The sequence below is a fragment of the Siniperca chuatsi genome, linkage group LG12 (assembly GCF_020085105.1).
Source record: "Siniperca chuatsi isolate FFG_IHB_CAS linkage group LG12, ASM2008510v1, whole genome shotgun sequence".
Classification (NCBI taxonomy): domain Eukaryota; kingdom Metazoa; phylum Chordata; class Actinopteri; order Centrarchiformes; family Sinipercidae; genus Siniperca; species Siniperca chuatsi.
In genome coordinates, this window is record NC_058053.1 from 25,615,035 (window position 1) to 25,640,897 (window position 25,863).

General features: G+C 40.3%; 1 protein-coding gene across 8 annotated transcripts in view; it reads right to left on the bottom strand.

Moving 5' to 3' along the window:
• Positions 1-4,075: 4,075 nt before the first annotated feature.
• LOC122885599 (diacylglycerol kinase beta) overlaps positions 4,076-25,863 on the bottom strand; it is a 110,361-nt gene continuing 88,573 nt past the window's right edge. For 6 of the 8 annotated variants that reach the window (XM_044216895.1, XM_044216893.1, XM_044216896.1 and 3 more), the window contains 3 exons: positions 16,606-16,726; positions 13,467-13,527; positions 4,076-11,854 (listed from right to left, as the gene is read on the bottom strand). In XM_044216895.1, coding sequence (XP_044072830.1) covers positions 11,756-11,854; positions 13,467-13,527; positions 16,606-16,726 — 281 coding nt within the window. In that variant the 3' untranslated portion in view covers positions 4,076-11,755. The remainder of the gene's footprint in view (positions 11,855-13,466; positions 13,528-16,605; positions 16,727-25,863) is intronic. The other 2 variants (XR_006380147.1, XR_006380146.1) reach the window with 2 other exon arrangements.

Here is a 25,863-nt window from a genome sequence, read left to right on the forward strand (position 1 = left end):
AAAAAGTGCTCTTCAATTGTAATAAAATACCTTTAATTTCCACAGTTTTAAAATGACAAACGTAAAGCCTTCCCAAGGTTTGACTGTCATAAAGCATTGAGAGAAAATAAGATATCGTGACCTGTGTGTGAGTGTTTGCTCACAAATATGTGTGGGAAGGAACAGCTGTTGAAAACCACAGGTTAGAGGTCATAAATAAATAACCTTAGTCATTATCACCTCAGTCACCAAATTAGGAATCCCCCATATAAACTCTATGTCACTGCAAACGTCACTCAGAGTTTGAAACAAATTCCAGCAGCTGGTATGAAAAATATTAACCCCGGCAAATCCCTGCAGCCACGATACAGAGATTATGAGCCTACTGCAGAGGCAATAATAGTAAGAACAGACTAACACACATGTAGTTGTCACACAGGACACAGTGCTATCTTCGTTGGTCGTCCCGGAGGTCTAAGGCCAAAGGCGAACAGCTTGTCTTTCAGGACATGGGCTCCACTTGGAGCTGTAGCGCTGAAAAATGTGGAGGTGAGAGGGTTTAAAAATATCCACTGTGAAATTCAATTGTACATGTGTGTGAAGCATTAAATAGCAGAGGACATATCTCAGTGAGACTATTTCAGAAGCAACAGCCTGCAGGTCCACTGTATGGTGCACCTCTTCGTTGGTGCGGATGTGGTGGGTGGTCACTTGGAGGCGTGTGGAGAGTGAGCACATTGTGTTGCTGTTCTTACTCTTTCCTTAAATAAATGTGCCATATGCAAAGGGTGACATGCTGCTTGTGTACATACCTCTCTCTCTGGATGATTGCGAGTGTGAGAGTGGGCGTTGTGAAGACAGGGCAAGATTTAAAACACCAATTTCCTGTTCCCTCGAAGGCTACTACTGCAGGTTAGTGTGACACTGACATAACGGCCAGGTCAGCAGTGCTGCCTGGGTGCAATGTGGGCTAATCCTGATGCTAAGAATCCTTTTATAAGCCATGTGAGGATGCCACAAAAATACTGCGCCTGCGACCTCTGAACCGTGATCCTTCATGTACATGTACTGCCACCTCGCTGGACAGACAACCTAACGCAGTTCTGAGGTATGAAGTTCATTTTTGACCGTGGAAACAGCAGTGGAGAAAGCAATCTCACCACAACGTCCATTTAACAGCTGTGGAGCACATAAACTTCATCAGCTGATAGAGTTTGCCCAGTTGTCATTGAATTGCAGATGTCCAAATTAGCATTTTTAGAGCACTTTAAGGACTTTTGCGCACGTTGGCTTTAAAGAGCACTTCACCTTCGCACTCATGAAGGACAGTTTAAAAAAACTGATCAAAATCGATGCAGCCCAACCAGAGATATCGTCTTTTTCATTCCACACGTTCTTCTTCCTTGTCAAATTTGGAGCCTGCATTACCCACAATGCAATTAGATTCAGGTGTGTTATGCTAGTAGCGGCTAAAGTAGCCTGGAACCTCTGGCCTGCAGCAGAGATGAGCAGCGGGCTGCAGAGGTCTGGTAAGCTCACATCTTTCTAACTCCACACCAACAGATTGTTTTTCATTTTCAAACTTGTAGTCTTCAGCCCCAATTGACGCTGACTCAAGTGACATCACTTGAGGCAATTTTTCAGATTTTGCAGCGCTCCCTCTGGAGCCACAAAAGGCTTTAAACAACTTTTTTCACATATGAAATAGTACTCCCAACACCTATATACAGACTTTGATGTGTAAAAGCTGAGGTTCAAAGTTCATTGCTGATATGATTGATAGCTCCAGAACAACTACTAAATGGACTTCGTGGTGAGATTTTTTTTTTCTAAAAGGCCTTTTTCAAGAATGACCTTTGAATCTCAGCTTAAGCCAACATGGATGAGAAGTCCTCACAGTGCTCAGAAAAAAAAAAGGAAATTTGAACATCTAAACTGAGCAAACTGTCTGCTGATGAGGATCATGCAATATGGTCAAAAGCTCCTGTTTTCTCAACTACCACGTTTTTGTTAATCTCCAATACAGAAACTATACATTTACATATGAACATGGAGATTTTTTTTTCTTTTACAATTCAAACTCTTATATATTCTTAGTCCTTAGCCCATCAGTGAACCTGACCTTGAGTCTCATCACAGCTAAAACAACAGCCACAGTGATGAGGCACAAGAGCATTATAACTGAGAGCCTCGGCAGTCTGTCCTAGCTTGCAAATGTCTGTCAAAAATGCACATTTCAAAAAGAGTTAAAATGGGAAAGTAGTGCCTCTGGGTGCAGGATGCTCTCTCACTGAGGGACAAGATGTGACTTGCCTGCTATTAATAGCACTTTGGGAGATAATTCCTGCCTTGTTATCTTAGCAGCCGTACTCAAGAAGGCTTGCCAAAGGCAGACTCTTCTGAGGCTCCGAGTTGTATAACCATGCTTTCTTTTATTATCTCTCTTTTGTCTCTCTCCCATTCTTAATTCAATGCCTCCTTCTTTGACATTTTCTCTTCTCTTCCTGATTCTCTGTCTGTCTCTAACTCTCTCTCGCTCCGGCTCTTTTGCAGGCTCTGTAGGAAGCTACTGCGCCTCAGATCAGGGCCAAAAGGGCAAAAAGAATATTTAAAATGATGAGGAGCTACAAAACTTTCTCTTTGTTCTATTGTAATTAGCTTATCCAGTGTTTTCAGTCATTGTTTTCTTTGCTTTAAGGTTTCAGATGTTAACTCAATGAGAGAAAACGCTCTTGAAACCAAATTGCACATGTAACTTTTAACAAGACTGAGAGTCTACAGCCATGCTCGCAGCTCTGTGAGGCTGTTCTTCTAGGCACAGCAGTACTTTGAGCTAAATGCTGTGCTGATAGCGTGGGTAAAAATGACACCACACTTTGCACAGATCCTTTAGTTTTAAATTATATTACATTACCTGTGCTGTGAGTAGGCTTTCTTTCATATTCTCCACTAATTCTTGAACAAAAAAATTGAGTTGCCTGTTTGATAAATGCCATAGTTTACTGGGACCAGAGCAGCCTGGGATTTAGCAAATTTCTTAAATTGTCAAATATAAATATGCATGTGCTAGGAGAGGAAAAAGCCATAGAAACAGTACAGCAATGAATAATACCTTTGTCAGTGGTGGAAGAGGTACTTGCACTTTACTTGAGTGTTTCTATTTTATGCTACTTTATACTTCTACTCCACTAGAGTTCAGAGGGAAATATTATACGGTTTACTCCTCTACATTTATCTGACAGCTTTAGTTACTTTTTACTTTATGGATTGCGATTTTACAAACAAAAATAATAAGTTTATAAAATATGATGCACTGTTATAGATTAAATGTCCCAATAGTGTAGAAAATTGTTAAAATTAGCTCCACCTTAACCGACCACAGCAGCAAAATGCTACTTACACATTAATACATCCATAATAATAATATAAGATATAATAGTAAAACACTCTTTGCTACTTTAAGTACATTTCGCTAATAATACTTAATTACTCAAGTGACATTTTCAATAGAGGACTTTTACTATTTTCACATGGCAGTATTGCTACTTTTACTTAATTAAAGGATCTGAATGCTTCCTCCACCACTGACCTTTGTCAAGTTTAAAATTGTTAACACTGCATCAGACCATTCAAGAGCATAACTTCTGTTGTAAAGGACTGAATGACCTAATATTGTTATTGTGTTATGTGTCTGTTATTTTGGGCACCTTCTGAACTCTGGAGTCCAGTGGGGAAACGCGGCCCTCTTCAAACCATTGTCTCATCGTTTGTTCACCATCACCAGATTTCCTCTCAGATTGAATCGGACTGTTTAATGTCATCAGTGACTCACAGCTGTTGTTGGATGTATTTGTCCTCAAATGATCCATGAAGATTAAAAGACTCAGGTTTCTGTCTTTATCAGGTTGCTTTAACAGACAGTATGTAACACATTCTGATCATATCACGTGAGTAAATATATGTTTTTTGAAAATAACAGAAGCACTCTGTAGAGTTCAAAGTTCCAATTCAAATCAAACCAGCTTAAGTAGAAACACAAGAACAAACAGAATCAGTGGTCATTAGTTTATGTGAATTAAGAAAAACAGGGACAAAATTCATATTCAACCTCCTCTGTTTATTTGGTAAAATGTTTTGTTCACTAAAATGCCAACAGCTAACAAACAGTGAGGGTGACATACAGTAGAGACAGACATAGGGCAGACTGCAGAGGCTGGAGATATTGATTTTTCAACCTCTTTCATCCAATCAGGATCCTGGACAACACGGGGGACGGTCTGCCCTTGACCCTCTGCGGGCTGAGAGTACCCTACCATACTGACCCTGAGGGGGGACAGAAGGCTCATATCACAGACGCAGAGTTTACAAATCGGATAATTTGATTAACTGTCCTCTTGGTTACATATGATAGCTTTTTCGTACCCTGTAATAAGCCCCTGAAGCTGTGTGATGACTTTGCTATTGTGATATGTAGTATCCGATTTGTGATCCGCTCTGTAAACTCTATTTCTGTGATTTGATGATTTAATGTACATGTAGAGCCACAGCACGCTGACGGGGCTGTGCTGCATCTGTGCCTCTGATGTCACTCAATACCGCTAATCTGTCCCAGGATGAGAACTGGATCATACTGGTCAGGACTGTATAGCCACCTCTGCCTCGGAGGGGGGGCAGACAAGCAAAGGGTGGGGGGAGGGGCCTGACATAGTCCCACATGGGGGGAGCAGATGGAAACAAATGACTGTGATTCTGTTGATTAATGAAAGAACGCAGACTTGTGTGGTGGTGGTAACAAATCACACAGGATCCCAGATATGAAATATTATACAGTAACATGTAACACTTCCAAACATTTTGGGAAATACGCTTATTCACTTTCTTGCTGAGAGTTATGCAGTTTTCATGTCATATGGGATGGATGGAAGAGATAGGAAAGAATCCCACGTTTACGACTTCACGTCATTGCAGTTGGTCGTGCGAAGGTTAAAAATACTGTGAATTGACACTATGACGTGATATCCATTATATGTGGGTTTAATTACGTTGAACGACATTTGGCTGACGCGAGACATCCTTCATTGTTTAGTTTTCCGGCTCTTCCGAATTATTACGACCCAATTTGAATATATATGAGGTTTCAGAAAAAGTCTTTCCAGTCATAATACCACTTTGATGTTGAAGGGAACACTAATTACAAGTTGGAAATTGGTAATTACGATAACTTGATATGACACGAACGCAGCGGTTGAGGAAAACATTGACACCACTTTCAAGTCTGTATGTAAGGTCTGGGACTAGACCCAGGAGGTGATTAGCTTAGCATAGCATAAAGACGGGGGGGGGACACACACACACACACAGAGTGAACAGCTAGCCTGACTCAGAACCTGTAAAGCCAACCAATTAACACACTATATCTTGTTTGTTAAACTGTACAAAAATAAAAATGTAAAATTGTCAATTTGTGGTCTTACTGGAAGTTAACACGCTGTAACTATTTCTTGGCGAACAGCCGGGAGCAGTAATGCTGCATTCATGCATCAGCAGAATGGGAACCACAGGAAAACCTCCTGTTATTCCAAGATGGTTACCATAACTGCTAAACAGAAACAAACTGTTTTTGGCTCCTTTTAAACTAGCGGAATAGGTTGTATTAGTGTTAATATTGGATTTTATTTAGATGTAATTGCCAGTGATGGTGGCATTGGAGACATGTTACCAGATATTGTGTTGTATTGTTCAGAAATTCCTGATATCTGATATAGCAAAGACAATGCACAGAAGTTCTGAGTGGATGGACTATTGTTTGTCAAGAAATAGTTACTCCCCATAAAGGTACAACTTGTTATTTTATCTTCCTGTTTGCGTACAGACAGCTTAATGAGCTTTAGAGTTGTTGGTAGGCGGGTTTTAAACTTTAACAGAACCAGGCTAGCTGTTTTCCCTCCTGCTTCCAGTCTTTATGCTAAGCTAAGCTAATCACCTCCTGGCTCCAGCTCTGTACTTAACACACTGACATAACAGTGGTATCAATCTTCTCATCCAGCTCTTGGCGAGAAAATGAATAAACATATGTCCCATAATGTCAAACTATTCGTTTAAGGAAAAAATCCACCAGAAATACATTAAACTTCTTTTGAAAAGCAGCTAATCTGGGTGATGTATTGCATTTCTGGTACATTTTTCTTCTTTGGTGGTGTATTTTATTTGTTCTCATGAATAATATGAATGATAGATGACGTTATATTCCATAGAGATATTTTGAGTAGACTAGAGAGCCATGTGTTTTGTATAAGGACTCTCTTTTTACAACTGGAAATCTGTTTGGTGACTAGACATGTAGCCTGCGGCCCTCTAATATGAGTTGTCAAACATCCGTTTCAGAGTACAAGAAATCTCTAACTGAAAAAAAAGTAAAACAGGCTGGTTGAAGTCATAAAAAATTACATTTCAGAACAAAATAGCTCCTGGAATGAACATAACAGCTTGATATATTTGAGTGTCCACGGGTGGATTCTTCTTTTAATTTTCCTGAACCTGATGCCTTTTGAATGCTTTGACAACCAGCCAGTTATCAAATATTTAAAAAGTAGCAAAACAGAATAAAGGATAAGGCTGGTGATATGTTATATTTTTCTTATTGTGAACAGATCCCATGAAAAGACCAAAACTAACAATTTATCTTACTAAACAATGACTACGCCTTATACACATGAATTCTCTGTGCCACATACCTACTTTTTGTCCAAATATTGATTTAAAACACATCAATGAGCCACCCTGTTGCACTGGGTGACATGTTCCTTCATTACCATGAACATGGGCACTGTAGTTTTTGAGTCAATCCCACTTAAAACCGTCCTCCTCTACTCAATCGAGCACCAAATGTGTATGATGTGAAAATAGTCCCCAACAAATTTACTACTCCTTTAAGTAATGTTTGCTAAAAACTACAGTGCCCAGCTGTTTTAGGAAATTATTGAGCCTTAAAAAAATAAACAAAATATATGTGACCTGTTTTTAAAGAGTTAAGTATTCCGTGAGAACAAATGGGCTTGGGACTGAGTGCCACAGACAGGGTATTGAGAGATGTTGGTTTTGGTCTTTTTTCATGGGATTTGTTGCCTTAGCCTTAAAGACAGCGTGTCACAGGAAACTCGATCTGCAGGTAAAGACAGACACAGATATCACCTCCCTTGTTTGCCAATAAAGGTCAGCTCAGTGGCAGCAAATTACATCAGTCCCTTACCATGATGGGGACCAACCTCTGCTACTAACTGAAGGTTAGGGTGACACAAAAAAGACAATGCTGGGTTGCCAAATATTGATAAAACCATCTGGATTTTCTTTGTCTAAATGCTGTGGGTCAGCTGTTGACAGTTTGGGTTAAAGCAATTCCTTTTTTGGTAATTTTTAGGGCAATATGTTATTGAAAATGTTGCTACAAATCGACAATCGTTTATGCGATTTCATGTTTTCTACGTTTCTCTGTCTTCTGTGTGAGCCCTGTGCAAAGCTGTGAGCACAGAGCGGGTCCATTTATTTGTTAAGGCAATTGATTACTTCAAAGAACAGGAATAGACATGAGTTGTGACACACATTGGAAATTCACTCAGACAGGCTGTGTGGGCTTTCATGTTGCTGCCCTTAGATCTGACAATAAATCACAAATGGATGTTGTAATGTTAGAAACGTCTGGGAATTTCTTTTTTTTTTTTTTATGTAACAAGACAGCTTCTTCCCTGCCTTTTCTTGCACATGATTATAAACATGCTGCCAAAAAAATGAAAACCACAACAAATAAATATATCAGATAAATGGAATTTTTAAGCAAAGAAATAAGTTTGAATAGTCTGATCCACACACTCCTTTTTGTTCACTCTCCTTTTGTTTCAGCAGGCATGCGGTGATGTAAGATAACTTCAGATAAAATATTATAAACAAATATATACACTTGGTAATATAGCTGTCTAAAACCATCATTTCAATAAATGTAAAGTTACTGTAAACATGCACTCTTTTCCCACTGAGTTCTCTTGGCGCCCAGGCTCCATTGGGGACAACTACAAATTAAAGAGAAAAAGATAATGATGTGCTGTATTTCTTTTCTTGTGACATTCCCACAGTGTTGTTGTAGCATTAAGGTTATGCCAGTTATGTTAAATGGCTTTCAGTTGGTGTATATTTAAACATAAACCACTTTGATGGATGAAAGTGACACATGACTAACCTGAACTCCACCCCAGTTGATGTTGATGCTGTTCGGAGGAACCCCACATCACATCTGGGTGGGGAAATATCTACAGTGTATGAGGATACACTGGACATCCTGTCTGTTTTGATGGGGCCTGGGTGCGAGAGTAATGACTTAGTGTGTTTTAAAGGGAAACAGGGTATAAAGGCATCAAAGCCTGACCCTAAAGTGGAGCTCAGTTTGTACCATCAGAACATCTCCTCAGTCTCCCTCTGCCCTGCACTGTTAACACTTACATTTCAGCAGGGTGCAAGACAGTTTTCCACAAACGTCTAACTCACATCACATATAGATCATTTGAGTTTTAACATTCACACATTTACATTCTCTTTGAGCTTTACATTTTTAAGGTATCAGTGTGTAGTATTAGTCAGTTTGGATTGAGATTTCTTGAGCATGAAAGTTCATTCTTGACCTTAGTGTGTGTGTGACGAAATAATCTCAACTCATGGTCCATGTATTACCTTTACCTACAACCTTTTTCTGAAGCCCATATCGATGTTTGAGAGTAACAAAAATCTGATGACAATAAATCGGTTGATATTCGATATTCGTTGATAAGGATCCCCTAAATGTTTTTTTTTTCTAAGATTTCTGACCAAGATATGTTCTGTGTGGGACATTTTACAGTTGAAAAATAAACTAGACTAACTATGTAATGGAGACACTGTTTTTAGCCGTGCATGGCTCTAGGGATCGCAATTTTGGTTTGTTGGTCGGTCAGTCCACCACTTTGGTCCAGACTGAAATATCCCAACAACTACTGGATGGATTGCCATGGAATTTGGCACAGACATTCATGTCCCCCTCAGGATGAATTGTAATGACTTAAATGATACGTTAACTTTTCATCTAGAGCCACCATCAGGTCAACATTTTAATTCGTCCAATACTTTGGTTCAAATACCTGCAGAACTGATGACATTCCCATCAGCCTCAGCTGAACTTTGTGTTTAGTGCTTATTAGCAAATATGAGCATGCTAACATGCTAAACTAAGACAGAGAACATGGTGAACATTACCTGCTTAACATCAACATGTTAAGACGGTGTAGTCCCTCATTCGTCCAGGAGTGTTCCATCGTAGAAAAGGTTTCAGTCGTAGTCATCTGGACACCGTTTTCAGAATCAAGACGTTTCGGCTCCCATCCAGGAGTCATTCTCAATTGTGAAAAATGGTCTGAGAAATCAGAAATTTAAGCTACTCTGTGTTACTTAAGCCCTGCCCTCAGGAAGGAGTCTTCCAGAGTTTCATTTAGAAACCTTTTTCACAATTGAGAATGACTCCCGGATGGGAGCCGAAACGTCTTGATTCCGAAAACAGGGTCCAGATGACTACGACCGAAACCTTTTCTACGATCAACATATTTACATTGTCATTGTGAGCATGTTAGCATGCTGACATTAGCATTTAGCTCAAAGCACAGCTATAGTACAGCCTCATAGAGCCACTAACATGGATGTTGACTCTGTTTTTCAAATTGACTCTGTTTTTCAAAACACAGAGTATCTTTGACATTTCTGTACTGCAATTTCTTGCTTCATGTCAGCGGACATATACACCAATTTCAATATATCTGCAATAAGCTTTATTATTGGTCTAGCTCTACTTTCGCTTGAGCCAGCTCCATTTGCTGACGAAGACCATGTGTAAAGCTCTGAAACAGCTAGTATGTGAACCATGAGATTATTTTGTCACACATTCTGTAATTGTGGTGCATTTGTTGTTCCTGTTTATTCTACAAGCAAGGAAGAAGCCAAGTTGAGGAGAGAAGATGATACAACACTTAATTCAATGTTGTTATTCACTTAAATAATCTGAATTAGACAAAGTGGAAAACTGCCTTCAGAGAGTGACTGTAGCAGCTCTGTACGGTGAAGAATACTGATCTGAACCCCTCTACACTAGGAATTCCACATTAATAACAATGATATATTAAAAACACATTCTTGTGTACAGTATATGTGAGCTACACCTACTTTCCAGAAATATACATATACTCTTTCTGCACATACTGTGTAATATAATTTGCCATATTGTGGGGACAGTAATATGTATACATTCTTTATACACACTGAACTAAGCTCCCTGGTCAGCTGTTTCTGAATGATATATCCATCTTCAAACACAATTCCTCCTATTTTGTCTGTTTCCTCCATTGCCATCACATCTTTATTTGGTGTAGTTAAACAAATCATGAAAGCATTAATGCCACCCAGCACACTGCAGTAGGGGCAGGCTCTGGGATTTGCACTCTGACAGCACACTTGACATTGTGAGTTGATGTTTGACACGGTAATTAGGCGTAAGGTTTCACTGGAGGAGCGATAGACCCTCCCTGAAATAGAGGGATAAATTTAGTTCCCCTGTCAATGCTCTGGTAAATAAAAACCCTGGGGGCCCTGCTGTTATACCCTTGAAGGGATTTGTTTCAATCCTTGACCCACTAGAAGTGTCCTACGGCATACGGTGCACAGGAGCTGTTGTTGATTCGATTTGGATGGAGTTCATCAACCACATAGGACAAATGAGTTTCTTAAGAAAGCAAAGATGAACTACAATGTCTCCAATCTCTACTTTCAATTTAGACTCTGGTCAATTTATATAGTGATAACTGGACAGGCCCGTCCTCTGCCTGAAGTCTACCACCAGATCATCTACACAGTCTGTAAATATGCAGGCCAGTGATGCTAAGGGGCTAAAATCCCTGCATGTTTCCACCCATACCAGGCCACTGTTACACCCCACTGCCATCAACCCACAAACAAAATGAGTCAATAATGGATGAGGCTTTTCCACTCCTCTCCTCTGCTGTACCGTGCTGTCAGTCTGTGGGGAGGCCCTGGAGCAAGCAACCGCTGTTTCATTATTCATACAGGTGTTTTAACGCAGAGGTGGATCTTACTCTATTTACTCACCAGCCTTGTAAACAACCACGATCACTTCCACACTTCTTCTCTTTCTCCCCTTCTGTAGTGTGTTGGAGCTCTTTCTTTCTCTACTGGCTCATCATACAACCTGCTTCTTTAACCCTCCATCCCCTCACTAGCACTTTCTTTACTTCATTCAGGGACTGTGAGTGAATCCCAGGGGCCAAAGTTGTGTTTAGCAGGCATGGCAGTACTGGCATATGGCTTTTGGGCAGGGGGCGCTTGGACTGAGAGACTTGGCTGTTGCAAGTGGCTCAGACTAAATCCATGGCTGGGGCGGCGGTTTAGAGACAAGACTAGAGGATGATGGTTACACAGGAATAGGTCGGTACTGTATACTGAGAGTCTTGCATTTCAGTTGCTATCACTGCAGGTTCCTTTGAGAATAAACTGTCTGTAGGCATCCTGACTTTAGGAATGCTCCACTTGTCAATGTAACCCTGTTACTGAACATCCCACTTTCAAACTCCAAGCTTGGAACAGTGTACCAGTCACCTGATGGAGCTGCCTATACAGTGGGTGGCATGTGTATGTGTGCATATATGTACTGTATATGTGTGTTGTTTTGTGTTTGGGTATGCATGCATGTGTCCTAGTCGCGGCTCCGGTTGCGTTTTTTGAAGAAAAAGAACGGTGTCTTCTGAGGCGGGCCCAGTAAAATGGGGACCTGGTTCTTGTGCGTGATCCTGATCTGCAAGATTCAGATAGAGAAGGACACGATATATAGGTATTAGGTTTGTACAGCAATCTGTTTTTAATATCTTTTTTTGATAAATTTACCAGGTTGACAGTCATCACTTCCTGGCTCTTCACAACAGACTGTTACTCACTGCGACCTTGCAAATAACCCACATAACACAACAACATAGCTTTATATCTTCCGCCCCCATGAAGGTCCACTATGATAAAATGGAAAATGGTTGAAAAGCTGTGTGGATGAATAGATTATAGTTGATTTCCTCCTTTTCTATGAAGAATATAGCCGGTCTGTGGTATTTGATGGCATGACAGTGGTGGAGGTTGAGGCTAGTGGTGGGCAGAGGAGGAAGATGAACAAAAGAGCAGGGAAATGAGCCAAGACAGGACAAACGCTGCGTAGCACTCATCTTGGTGTGGCAAACAGCTCACGTTATCAGCTGTCAAAGATAAGTGGCTGTCCACTGGCATCCAGGTGATGCTTAGAAGACCCGACAACTCCATCCAGACTAACACAGTGATGTGGGTCTAACCTGGTGTGGTGCTTACAGATGAGCCCGACTATATCCAGATGGCATCAATTCACCAGTCACACTAGCTCTAGCTTCATCCCCACCAGAGCAGTGGTATTACATGTCAAGAGCCTGTTTTTGTAGCCAGCCTGTATCTGCCAAGGCCTGTGCCTTTGCCTGCCACCTGACTAGCAATGCACCAGACCCGTCACCCTAACCTTGCAGGTGAACCCGCACAATGGTGGCCCTTTGTTACTTTTTTTGGCTGAGCTGATTCTACATTTTTTCACGCAGGGCTACTGTTGGTCAGAACGTGGCCTCAGTCTGGCTCTCGACCTGACACCAGTTTGCTTTGGGACAACCCACCAGGGGCTTCTGCCCCAGAAAAAACTGCTCCCAAGGTTTCAGGGGCACACAAACCACTTCACCACGATGAGGCTGTGTTCAGTCCAACATTAGCACTGCGATGGCACAGCAGACGTGCCATGCTCTGGCAGAAAACGCAGGAGCATCCGGCCAAAAGAATCTGGCTTGACTTTTGCCACAACACAATATGATATCATAAAGCTAGTAAGGGGCCACTCAAAAAGTATAACTGATAATATTGATTTAATGTCTGACCCAAAACACTGGATACAAAATAATTTCTGGATAATTCATTCGATTTTCTGACTGGATTTTGGAGTTGGTCATACGTACAAAGACCTTTTAAAAAGTACAGTAAGTAAGATGTCTTTTTCCCCAATTACTGGTTAAACCACTGACCAATGGCTTCCCTTATGTAAATGTGAATTTTCTATTTTACATTTAGGCAACTGCTATGCATTTTATCATTGTCATGTGCTGTCCTTTATTCAAAATGTGTTTCCCAAGAATTGAGATGAAGCCTATGCACTGGTTATAGAATACAAAAATCCTAACAAATGGGTGTCTCTGGGACAAAATACATATATATGGGGTCTCTTGGGCCTAAAGGGAACCTTGATATATTTACATGTCAAGGACCTCCAAAGCGACATGCTGTAGGCCCCATGAGAATCCCTATCTTAGAACAATTTTACAACATGGGAGCAGTGATTCTGATTTAACTCTCACCGTGCAGGGGGGCTGCATCCAGGGCTCGCCATCGATCTGCATGGGCAGCCGTCGGGACGTCCTGTGAAGAGAGCGCAGAAGGACGAGCAAGAGAGGTAGGGGGAGGGAAGAGACAGAGAGAGCGGGGGTTGGATTGGAGGTTGTGAAGGTCAGATCACACACACCTCTGAGGCACGAGAGGCCTGTTCACGCTGTCCCAGGACAGGGTCAAACACTGCACCCTTTGTTCCCATGAGACCCATTCCCAGACAGGTCCCCACTCTTTAAACTCACAGACCCACTGTATATATACACACACACACACACACACACACACACACACAGTTTGTTGGTTTAAGACTTTCATGCATGCCTCTCTGGCTAGAGAAACACAGTATGGGAGAATGACTGTGATGAATACTCTTTTAATTCTGGTCTAGGAAAATATTAGGGGCAGTTTGCTGAACAAGTGAGAGAACAACTTGTGAGTGTCACTACTTTGTACAGTAACTGGCTCACTGCAGATGTTAAATGGACTGAGTCTTGCAAGAGCAACAAAAACATCTGAACTTAAACCAAAAAAAATGTGTCTGCACTTGATGTGTTTGATATAATTTTATAGAATCTGAATCCAGTATCAAATATGGTTATCATATCCGATGCTTTCTATTTCCTTATTTATTTAGGTCAGCTTTCAACATTTGTTAGTAACTAAAAGTTATATGTACAGTAAGAAACTAAAACTCAAACAATCATGTAAGTTTTCCAATTAGTTTTTGTTAGCTGAGAAGGCAAAAACACCAATCTTGGAATCCATCTGACAACGATTTAGCCTCTGGGGACAATGGCCAATGTTTTGGGGCTTCCGGTGCAGCCAGCCGATATAGGGATAACAGATATCCGGGTCATTGTTTACAGTCCGATTAGCAATCTCGGAAGCCATCGGCTAACACAGATACATTTAAAAAAGCTAGTAAAAAGCTAATCTCTAGGGTTCTGAGATAGCCGATGGCTTCAGAGATTGCATTTTGGCCAATGCGTTCCCCCCTCTTTTGCTCTCCACACTGTTTACCTGCATGCAACCAAAGCCTGCTCAAACGTGATTGGTCAATACTACTCGGACTACAAACGGAAACCAGAGCTCTTCCGATACCAAGATCTTATCCCTTATGTACAGATTCTGCTTTCATATGCAGACATCTGTTTATAGAGATTACAAAAACACAACAGTTTAGAGCGGTTACCTAAATAATGTTTAATACCTGAAGCAACATAACATATGTGACTCACTAAAATAAACTATTTTCTCCCAATACAGAATTATTAAGTTGATCATCTTCAGTTATTGATAAGATTCACTACTGTTCAAAAGTTTGGAATCACCTGTTATATTGATGTTTTTCTTCTTTCCTTCAGTAATGGCTATTTTAACATAGATAAAAACAGTATAATTATACACCAAATGTATTATTTACATTTGAAAGAGTTTCAGAATAATTAAATGATCAAAACTTCCGTTCAGTCCATGTCACCACAGTGTTGCATGACAGGGGAGAAAACCATTTTTTCCCCCAAATACTCTTTGACTTTAAATTTGTGTTCCAGTCCAGAAGCGTAAGTGACCCCGGATGATTTTTGAACCACAACTCTGCAACTGGGCTCTAAATATTTTGAGAACCCGTTTTTCTTTGGGCCCTCTGCAGTCTCCTCAGTGGTCAGATTGAATAGGTTTAAACTGTGATTTGTTAGTCCACAGTATGTTCAGCTGCTACTCCGTGATCCAGTTCCAACAGTGCTAACCCTGGACTAACCTACTGTTTCTATTTTGAAGTATTAAGAATAGCTTTGCTAAAGCAACACGCCTGTTAATTCCAGCTTGTTATAGGCATTATTGTGCACTTGACACTGAAACAGGAACCGGTTCCTGTTTAAATCTGCACAGATTCTAATGCTCAGCTTTCTTTCACCAATGACTGCTGATTTCTTATATTCCTTATTTAACTGTTGCTCAGAGGGATCTTTGTCTCTTTCTGCCTTTTCAGTTGTCAGTCTGGTTGAACCATTCTACAGCGTTTTGTTCTCCATGTACAAAACATGAATTTTTTTGCAAAGCCTTCATACAAAATAACATCTATTTGTAAAGAGGACTTTCTACAACCTAAAAGCATGAAAGACCATTCAAAAATATATAGTATTCCTCTCAGTCATCTGACTATACCGCATCAAGCTTTTGTGGCAGGCGACTCCAAACTTTTGAGCTTCAGATGCGTTGTTGTAGTAACGTTATTGTTAGGCAGCAACTCACTTTTTCCCACAATTTTCCATCTATGGTGTTGAATTCATAATGCTTTCACACAATGCTTCTCACATGTTTGGTGTCACAATTATTCGATCAGAAGGGCACGCTAGTTTCCTTCATTTTGCGTGAACAACCAACAATAGTTTAATTTGCTCAGGGTAACAGAGCACGCAATAGTACACAGTACAAACTGTTGTGAATAAACACTGTGAAATTTGAATTTTGGTATATCAAATGTTTCCCATGTTGAAATGGTAGTAGGGCCTCACATGCTTCAAAAGAGATTGTCGGCGCATGCAGTCTGCGCGGTTGTAAAATGGTCTGCGTGGAGTCTTATGGATATGGGCAGATGACAAAAGTTACATGACTCAGACCATTACAGCCATGAAGATGTGGAAAACATCATTTGTGCTTTAATTACAGATATTAATTAGCTCCAGATAATATCTGCCACAGGTGACAGCAACAGACAACATCAGCTAAAAATGAAACACCTTCAACCTGAATGCTCTTACTAATACACAAGATGGAGAAAGGATAAGAAATTCATCCGGGTATTTAGCGAACCTGGAGCCAAAGCCAAAACTGGCCTCAACACTACAGACAGACAATTTCTCATCTTGTGACTGAAGGAATACATTTTTGATCACGCATGCATGGAATGGAGATGGATTCATTTTGTGCAGAAAGTACAGTTTCCAGTTGGTTGACCAGATGGAAGATAAAGGGAGTGGAGGGTAGTGACACAAGACAGATGAAGGGACGGATGGAGAATGGAGATCAGAAGGTGATAGGAGGGAGGAGGACGGATTAAATGTGGGAAAAGATGGAGGAAGCAGCTGAGAGACAGGAGGTTCTGACCTGATGGTGACGTTGGCACATTGAGCCAGTCTGCGTCCTGCACTCTTCAGTCCAGTGTAGATCTGTCCCATCTCTATCGCCCCTTCAAGGCCAACCACCTCTAACAGCTGGTCACTGAGGTCTGGATGGAGAGGGTTACAGAGAGCGCGTCTTAGAGAGAGACATAGAGATGTTAAGAGTTCTGTTATAGGTGCTTTGCTTGACCAAACTCAAAAAGAGAGATGGTGAGAGAAGGTCATTTCTTGCACTGAAAAGTAAATTTTTCACATCAGATGCAGATGCATTCCTTTCGATTCTCCATGAAGGGGCAAGATTTCTGGTAGTTTAGGATACAAATTTGTACCAATTAAGCCTGAACTACATGTAAATGACTAATAGCAGCCTTGGCGGTGAAAAAAGCAATTGTCCCCCTACTGCCAAGACCTGGATTCAATCTCCGGAAGTGGGGCATTCAGTTTGGTCCCATCGAACACAATTGGATTTTGTGTGGAAAACTGGCTGAGGAGCTGTTCCATATGATAATCAGCATGTGTCAAAGATGGAAAACAAGATGCACCATGATAGTAATCAAACACATACTTGCTGATCTCCAGAGGAGGAGAACTGCACTGAACTATGACCTTCTTTGGCATGTATTCGACTTTTGAGCTGAGGCATTAATAGACACTTTGAGTTCTGCTTGCACTTTTGGCCGGTAGAGTCCTGTAAATGTCTTGTGTGTGTGTGTGTGTGTGTATATAGTTGTACTTTTTAAAGGCATCAGGATGCTTCAAACGGAGTGATCATCAAACAGCATCTGAAACCCCCACCTCACACACACACCTTTGTGATGTCACAACTAGGGGGGTTGTTTCAAACTGTTTTTGTAACTTTACAAAGCCTACAATCCAACAATCACGCCTTTTTCACAACTTCTGTTTCAAGCCTTCTTTTTTCATTCTTTACACAGCTACTTCCGTCGTTTGTACACCCAAGTGCAATAATACCTTCGAGAAGAGACTGTCTGAAAGTGTGAACCCTTATCCCCATTTGTACGATTAATCACATCTGGGGCCTCTCTATGACGGCTGGCTTTTTGCCCAGACTGCAAGGGTAGCTATTTGGAACACTTTTGCATTTAGGCATGGTTGGACGACACTTTACAAACTAGTTTGTTTCAAGCTTACCCTGGCCATTAAAACTAAATGTATAATTAATAAAGGTTTATTCGAAAAAGAAAACTAGTGAAGATTCATGTTCTTGTAGCAGCATTAGTGACTCCTTCTGGTTGGTCGGTTTAACTTGTCTACACCCTACAAAGGTTAAAGGTGGGATTTAGCAGCATAAAAAACTGGGGTGAGAATGGAAAAAAAATGGTAGCACTCAAATTTTGTCATTATTCCCTAATGATTATAATATTAAGTTTATTTATCATTTTGGTCGTTTGGGGTATCTAATTGTACTTTTAAAAGCTACTAAGGTGTAGGGATACAACAACAGACCTGCAAAAAAGGGTACCTTAATATACTTGTATACACTATTCAAGTCCCTTAAAGGTCCAGTGTGTAGGATTTAGTGGCATTTAGCGGTGAAATAGCAGTTTGCAACCATTTGAATACCGTTCGCCTCACCCTCCCCTTCCAAGTGTGTAGGAGAAACTACGGTGGCCACGAAACTCGCGAAAAACGCGACAGACCTTATTTATAGCCAGAGTTTGGTTTGTCTGTTTTGGGCTACTGTAGAAACATGGCGGTGCAATATGGCGACCTCCGTGGGAGGGGATCCACTCCCTATGTAGATATAAAGGGCTTCCCAAGGTATTCAAAGGTATTTTCAGGTGATTATACACTAATGAAAACATAAATGTTCAATTATTAAATATTGTATTCCATTTCTGCCAATAGCTCCTCCTAAATGTTACACACTGGACCTTTAAGACACACTTAAATCTGGAATAACTGTTTTTTTTTGGCCACTTTGGGGGCAGCGACATCGACAACACAACATCGACATATCATCTTTTATGTTGATATGATGAACTTGTTAACAAACAGGTGCTTATTTACACATCCAGCAGTTACGGAGCTACACTGTCATTCATTTGGAATCGTGTTTGCATCACCTGATGAATGTAAGTCCAGTATTCACTTTCTTTTAGCTTTGTTTTGGTCTCTACCAACTCCTTTTTTATGCAGTTTTTACTACACACATTTCAATAAGCAAACACACTCTTGCTTTGACTTGCTTTCTCTCTTTCTCTACCTAACACACATGACATGTCATGACAATCTCAATGAGATGTTCACCTGGTTAAATAAAGGAAAAGAAAAAAAACAGCAGAGGAGAGAAGAATGTCAAACCTTTTAACAGATTGTGCCTCCTTATTATCTTCTATGAATTTCCCTTTGTGTTCGCTCTCTGTTTGAAAAGTGTGATGGCTAATAGTCAATATTTACAGACATAATCTTAAAAGGTCAGTGATGATGTCATTTGACATTTCACTTTCAGTATACTTTAGCTCATAAACAACCCAATATGATTGATAAATTATGTGTTTGTATGGCCCCAGCAACTTCACAGGTTTTACAAATGAATTATTAGAGAGAAATCTGAGAAATGTTTCATTTTCACAGCCAGTGTGATAATTTGTGACGTGCTACATCAGAATCAAATCTCATACCCTCTCATACAACTGTGTTGGTGGAAACTCACACAGTATACACTAATTAACTGTGGTTGTGTACAGATCACATCTTGTCCAAACATGGTAACAGGAACCAAGCTGGATGAGCTGAACAGGCCAACAAAGACTTTTATTTTGATAGTTATTATTATGCTTTAATTCTTAGCATAGTCTTTATTGGTTTAGTTGTTTTTATCAGGATATATATATTTTCTCATTATTGTTATTCTGTTTACTCTGACTGAGTCAAATCAACCCCCCAAACTGTGTGTGCTTTATTATGATTACATGTTCCTAATGTTAATGCCAGACAAAAAAGGCAAAAAGAATAACAGTACAGAGAATCCAAATAAATATAAAGGCAATGAATCTACTTGATTTGATGGCTCTAGCAGAGTTTGCAGCAGGAGAGAAGAAAGGGTGTTTGTGAGAGGCACTGAGGGAAACCAGTCAAACCATTCCCCGAGGGTCTCAATCCTCCATCCAGCCCAGACAAGCTACGACTGGCAGCGCTGCATGTTGTGACTGGAACCACAGGCTGCAGGTCTGTCTGTCTGTTACAGTGTAAACAATGTTAATAATTTCCCAACGTCATCAGACCTCAGTCACCCTGCTGGCTTTGTTTCAAATGACAAACAAGAAACTGTTGTCAGTTTTTGCTTACTCTGGAGAGGAAATGTGTTCTGCAAAAGCCTAATGCAACACAGGGTCATGACTTTTCACGTTTGGAGCAATTTAAGAAAAAAGGTATGTAAACATTGTGACATAAGCATAGAGACCACTTAAATTTGTTTTTCTTATCCTTTGCTTATTCCTTTAATAAACTCCCTTGTGCACTGTAACTGTTGGCAACACATATCGTGTTGTTGCCAACAGTTACAGATCATATATTGAAATATTGTTTAAAAACACACACAAAAAAACAAGAACAAAAAAACAAATAATGTCTTAATTAAAAAAAAACTGGGTGATCTCTCTTCATCAGTTATTCTCACTGTGGTCAAAATAAAACTATGTACAGCAGCTGGGTTAATGTTAGTTTTAAAATATAGTGGATTTGCAGTTTGTGTTGGTTCACGTGTATAAATGCATGGGTTTGGACCTGCATGTGTGGCATTTGGAAAGTGCTGCCATTTTGTGCCTAGCTTCAAAGATGATCAAGGTTTATCTGGGAATGAGTTTGTTGCTGCTGAGTCACTGGCACTCTTTAATATTTCAGATGACAATTCAAGACAAAATGTCAGAGCAGAGACAGAAACAAACATTTTAAAATCACTCAAACGCTGTACTTCAGTTTTTTTTAAGTCCTCTTAAGAATTAAGTGCTAGGGGCACATGCATTAGTACAGCAGTACTCGTGAGGAAAAGAAACTGCAACTAAAAAGGTGAAGAAATCTCTTTTAAAATTATAGTTTGATATATTACATATTTATATATATATAATTCATTTGGAATCATGTTTATGTCCACCTGATGAATGTAAGTCCAATCTTCACTCTCTTTTAACTCTGTTTTGGTCTCTACCAACACCTGAGGTAAATATCTGGCTCTTTAGCTGCTAAATGTAAGATGTAAAAACCCCCAAATTCCCAGAAAAAACACTGAGGACATGAACTCAGGGTCCTAAATGGCAGCTACAATCCTGATCACATGTCCATTATCCTGCGTCGAATACAGAAATGATGCCTCATCTTTAGACTGCATGCTACTGCACAGGCACCGACACATGTTCACCATATGTATCTCTCATCTCTGCAGAGCTTTCCAGGAAATAATTATAATAGGATTAAGCATCCATTAAGTAAAAACTGGACAGTTGGAGACTAAGGGATCAAGAAGAGGGAGACTAGTGACACAATGGATACACATGACAGATGGGAATTAAAAGGAAGGCTGGATGTAACGATAGATGAAGTCTGTCATTTTCTGCAGTTGAAAAATAGGGAGTGTGTGAAAGCTGTAACACGGTCTTATATTGTAAAGTTTGAAGAAAGAAGAAGTAAAAAAATTCCAGTGAGTGTTGACATGTTCTATTTTAGGATTTTAAAACAGTGCTATTCATATATCCTTTTCCTGTTGTACTATGAAAAATATAAATCCCCCTCCTTCGCACACCCACCTATACTTCCTCCAAATACCAAAAATGGGCATGCCGTCCTGCCCGTGTCCCAATGTGAGAGCCTGATGGCAGAATAGCCCACTGTGCTGGTTCTCACCTCTCTGATGATTCCCGCTTCATCAGATCTCTGTGCTTTTGACTCTCAGGCAACCAGCACTGTTACTTCTCAGTGAGGTAGAGCTAAGAATAGAATAGAACAGCCTCTTACATAACGCAGCCACAGTGCATTCTGGGATGGGATGGCATTGCTTTGCCAAGCAGCGGGCAGCGAGAATCGTTACTGTTGTGCTGCACTATTTTCTCTGCTGTGCAGGCAATCTGAAGGCATTTCAAATTCATTATTTTAAAAATCACACTTGTGTGAATATTTCTAAATACATTATTACAGAATTTCTTTTAACTGTTAAACAATTTTGAATATTTAAATCAGTTTAATGAAATACAAGATATATAAAATATAGTTTACTCATAATTAAAATATAAATATAAAGGAGTATGAAAGAAAAATGATAAAGAGGGAGATGAAAATATAAATTAAAGGATATGGGTGGCTATATTCTATATTTTCATCAAATCCCATGAAAAGACCAAAATAAACAATGCATTATTCCATCGCTCAGTACTTTCTGACTTCCCTACTCTTTCTGCGGCTCTCAGCCCCCAAGCCCATTCGTTTTTACTGAAGATGTAAATCCTTAAAGTCCAATTGAAATTAAATAGCTTTCTTTGTCTGCTACAGCACATATCTGCTCTGTAAATCACTTGTCCCGAGTTCTCCTTTGGGAAAAATCTGAAACCAAAAGGGAAAAATGTATATTTCCCATTTTTTAGTTTCTCTATGGCGCCCTCTAGTTTTGCATTCATTCGACGGAATACAAGTAGGTATCCGTCTGCGTAGATGGAGACCTTATTTTGATACAGCCAATCGAATCTTGCACAAAGCAGTAACGTTAGTGCTGTATCATAGGCAGAGCAGACGGTGAGACTGAGCCAGACAGCAGCCTGCTACACAACACAAGAGCCACAGACTTTGAACAACAACCCACGTTAGCTTCATGCTAAAGTGTCCTTATCTAACTTACAAACAGGAACACACGTCTTGCCTAGCATCTTTGCTTATTGAACGAGCGACCAAACAAACATTTACTGGGGAAAGGTGCACCGCTAGAGTCAGTTTGCAGGCTACATAGCTAACTAGCTGCTCAGCGGCAGCATATTAAACAGCACGTAAACGTACTTGCAAATGTCACTTCGGTTTCCCATGACATGACCAAGTCTGTTTACATTATCTGTCGTTCCCTATGGTGTAACACCGGCACTCTCTTCTCCTTGAACTAATAGTATCTCTGGTAAACTTCCCCAACAGGACTAGTCTGAAGGTTATTTGTATCTTTGAGTCTTTAACAGGTGTTAACAATACGGTGTAGTCCCTCATTCGTCCAGGAGTGTTCTATCATAGAAAAGGTTTCAGTCGTAGTTATCTGGACACTGTTTTCAGAATCAAGGCGTTTGGCTCCCATCCGGAAGTCATTCACAATTGAGAATGACTTCCGGATGGGAGCCAAACGTCTTGATTCTGAAAACAGTGTCCAGATGACTACGACTGAAACCTTTTCTACGATAGGTGTTAACAATGAAAGGATGGGAGTCATCTTATAATCAGGCAAAAATATAAAACAGCTGGGGACTGCAGCTTTTAACTAACGTTATTCAAACAGGAATAAATTAATTTGTTGGCGCTCTAGTGAGCAGTTACCGCACCATGACGGTGTAGGTGGGATTAAATAAAAAGAAACTGCACTGCCCACGTTCATTTTAATAAAGGAACGTCACTCAACAAGAATGAAGCTCTATGGCACAGAGGAATAAGCTATATCAGGCTTTGGCTACACAGACAATACTTGTTAGCAGGATCCATTTATTACTGGTTTTGGTCTTTTCATGAGATTTGTTGACATTAAGAGAAATATAGAATATCACCAGACTTGTTCTTTTCAAGTTTTAAATTTAGTGATGCGTTATTTATAAGAACCCTTCAATTAGAAACTGAAAGATGAATTAAAAATCCCTCAGAGGAATCACTGCAGCTTTCATTGTGGATCATGCTTGAGGTGTTGGGCTATAATTATAAGCAGGCATTATTTGTGCATCCTTCCTCCGCCCACTTGCCCCCCGACCAGCCTGTTTTTGTCTCAGGGTGGCCAGAGTCATGGCAGATGGTCAAGAGGAACTGCAGCTCACCTCGCCAGCACTAACAGAGGTAAAGGTACGGGGGAGAGCACTTGGCCATTTGACAAAGAACACAATGTTACTATGATACAATACAAAAATACACCACACACACTGTAAGCACCCAGATGGTGAAATTTCACTGCTATATTTCTGTCACAGTTTTGTCCAGAACCAAATCATCATGAGAATCTTTTTCATGGGAAAGAACACATTACAGTTCTGTTCTTAAAGACACTTTAAGAAACGTCTCATGTCATTATTTTCCATTCGCATCCTGTTTGAAAGTGATTGGCCTCGGATCAGTCATTTGTCATTCATTAACTTTGAGTAAATGTATCACTGGAAGGTCATCCACTCTCCAACCATCCACTGAGAGCAAGTCAGCAGCTTCAGAGGAACTATTTCCAGCTACACAGACCAGTGGGGGTGAATCAAAGTAATTATAGTCTGCTGTTTCTGTTGTGTGAAGAAAACAATATGCAGTCTCTGGACGCGATCTGCCTAATATAGCCTCCTTCATGGTGTGTCACAGCTTGACTGTTGGAGGGGAGGGTGGGCAGGGGTTTGTGGACTTTGTGTGTGGAAGCAGGGAAGAAGGAGGAGCAAGAGAAGGCAAGGTGAGGGGAGGGAAAGAGCTAGGGGGTGTGATGGGTGGAAGAGGAGAGAGAGGAGAGAGAGGAGAGAGTCGGACAAGCAGGGAAAGAAAACAAATGAGTCATGAAGAGGGAAACCTGGACAGAACATACCTGAAATAGCAGGTTTTTAAAAAACAGCACCAATGTACTGCCAGCGTTGAGCAATTTATTTGACAACTGTAATCTATTACTCATTATAGATTGAAAAATGATATACATTACTTTACTAATTACTCATCGGAAGAAGGAATCAGTTAGCCCAGCCATGTGAAAGGTGCTTTCCAGCAACATTAAAGCTACTACACCCACAGGTCACATTTTCTGTGATGTGCAGGGGTGGAGACATTTTAACTTTTGTAGAAATAAAACATTGTGGTTTTACAAGCAGACGGTCCACAGTTTGGCGGTATTTACTGACCATCAACAGCTAGCTTAACTAACCCTGTGACTGCTAGAGTTGGCGAGTAATTGGCGATTTGATTCGATTTTTTTCAGGAAGAAGAAATGTAAGAGATTTCAATGTATAAAGTCAAGAAAACTGTCTTGCCCGTAAATGTGAGGGCGTAGGTTTCAAGGTGAGTGTATATCACACTGTAAAAATACTCTGTTACAAGTAAAATTCTTGCATTTTACTTAAGTAAAGGTATAAAAGTATTAGCAACAAAAAATACTTAAAGTGTCAAAAGTAAAAGTACTCATTGGGCGGCAGAATCATTGTAATGCTACCGTATCATATGCTATTTTATCCGATTATTATTACTGAGTACTGCTGCTGAGCACAGTACACTCACAATTCCCACGTTTCAATCCCTAGACAACTGCGTGATACATCCACTTTATTCATGTGCATCATTTCCAGCTCAATCCACAGCAGGAAGTTGAGGAAATCTGATCCTGGAGCAGAGAGGAAATAAACAGGGGAGGGGAGAGATGGTGCAGAGATAAAAGTTGAGGAGGAGCATGGTGCCGGGATGGGCTGACACCGGGGCCTCCGTACGTGAATCCTGTTCCTGTCAGCAGCTCCAGCCCTCACTGTGTTTTCTGCTGCTCCTCTGACTGTTATCTATCTTCATCCAGCTGACAAGAATGGACTTTTGACCCCACTTCACTTACAAATTCAGACAGGTTGACCTTTTGTCTCCACCACAGCACATTTGGAAACCTTGAGCTTAACTCTAAGATTTTCTTTGTCCCATTTACTGAGTGTAATTTACACCTTGACGCCAGAACAGCAGGAACACTGGAAGATGAGTTAAGGACACAGGGAAGCACATTACCAGATGCAGTGTGTTTTTGAGTACAAATGCTTGTTCAAAAATCATAGATGTTAAGAGTTCAGGTGTTTGCTTCCTAGCTAAAACTACAAATAAAAAACATTGATTAAAAAAATCATTGCAAGTAAGAGAGATAATTCACAGGAGAGGGGGTTAGCGATACAGTAAAGCAAAACTAAATAGAAAGTAAAACTTGTATAAAGTTTCAGTGGCGCCTCCCTGACTCAGACTTCTCTCAGAGATCAAAAATTCACAGTTCTGTGGCTACACAGACAATAAATGTTAGTAGAATAACTTCATTGCTGGCTCTGAAGAAGTTTGAAGTTTAGGTTAAAAA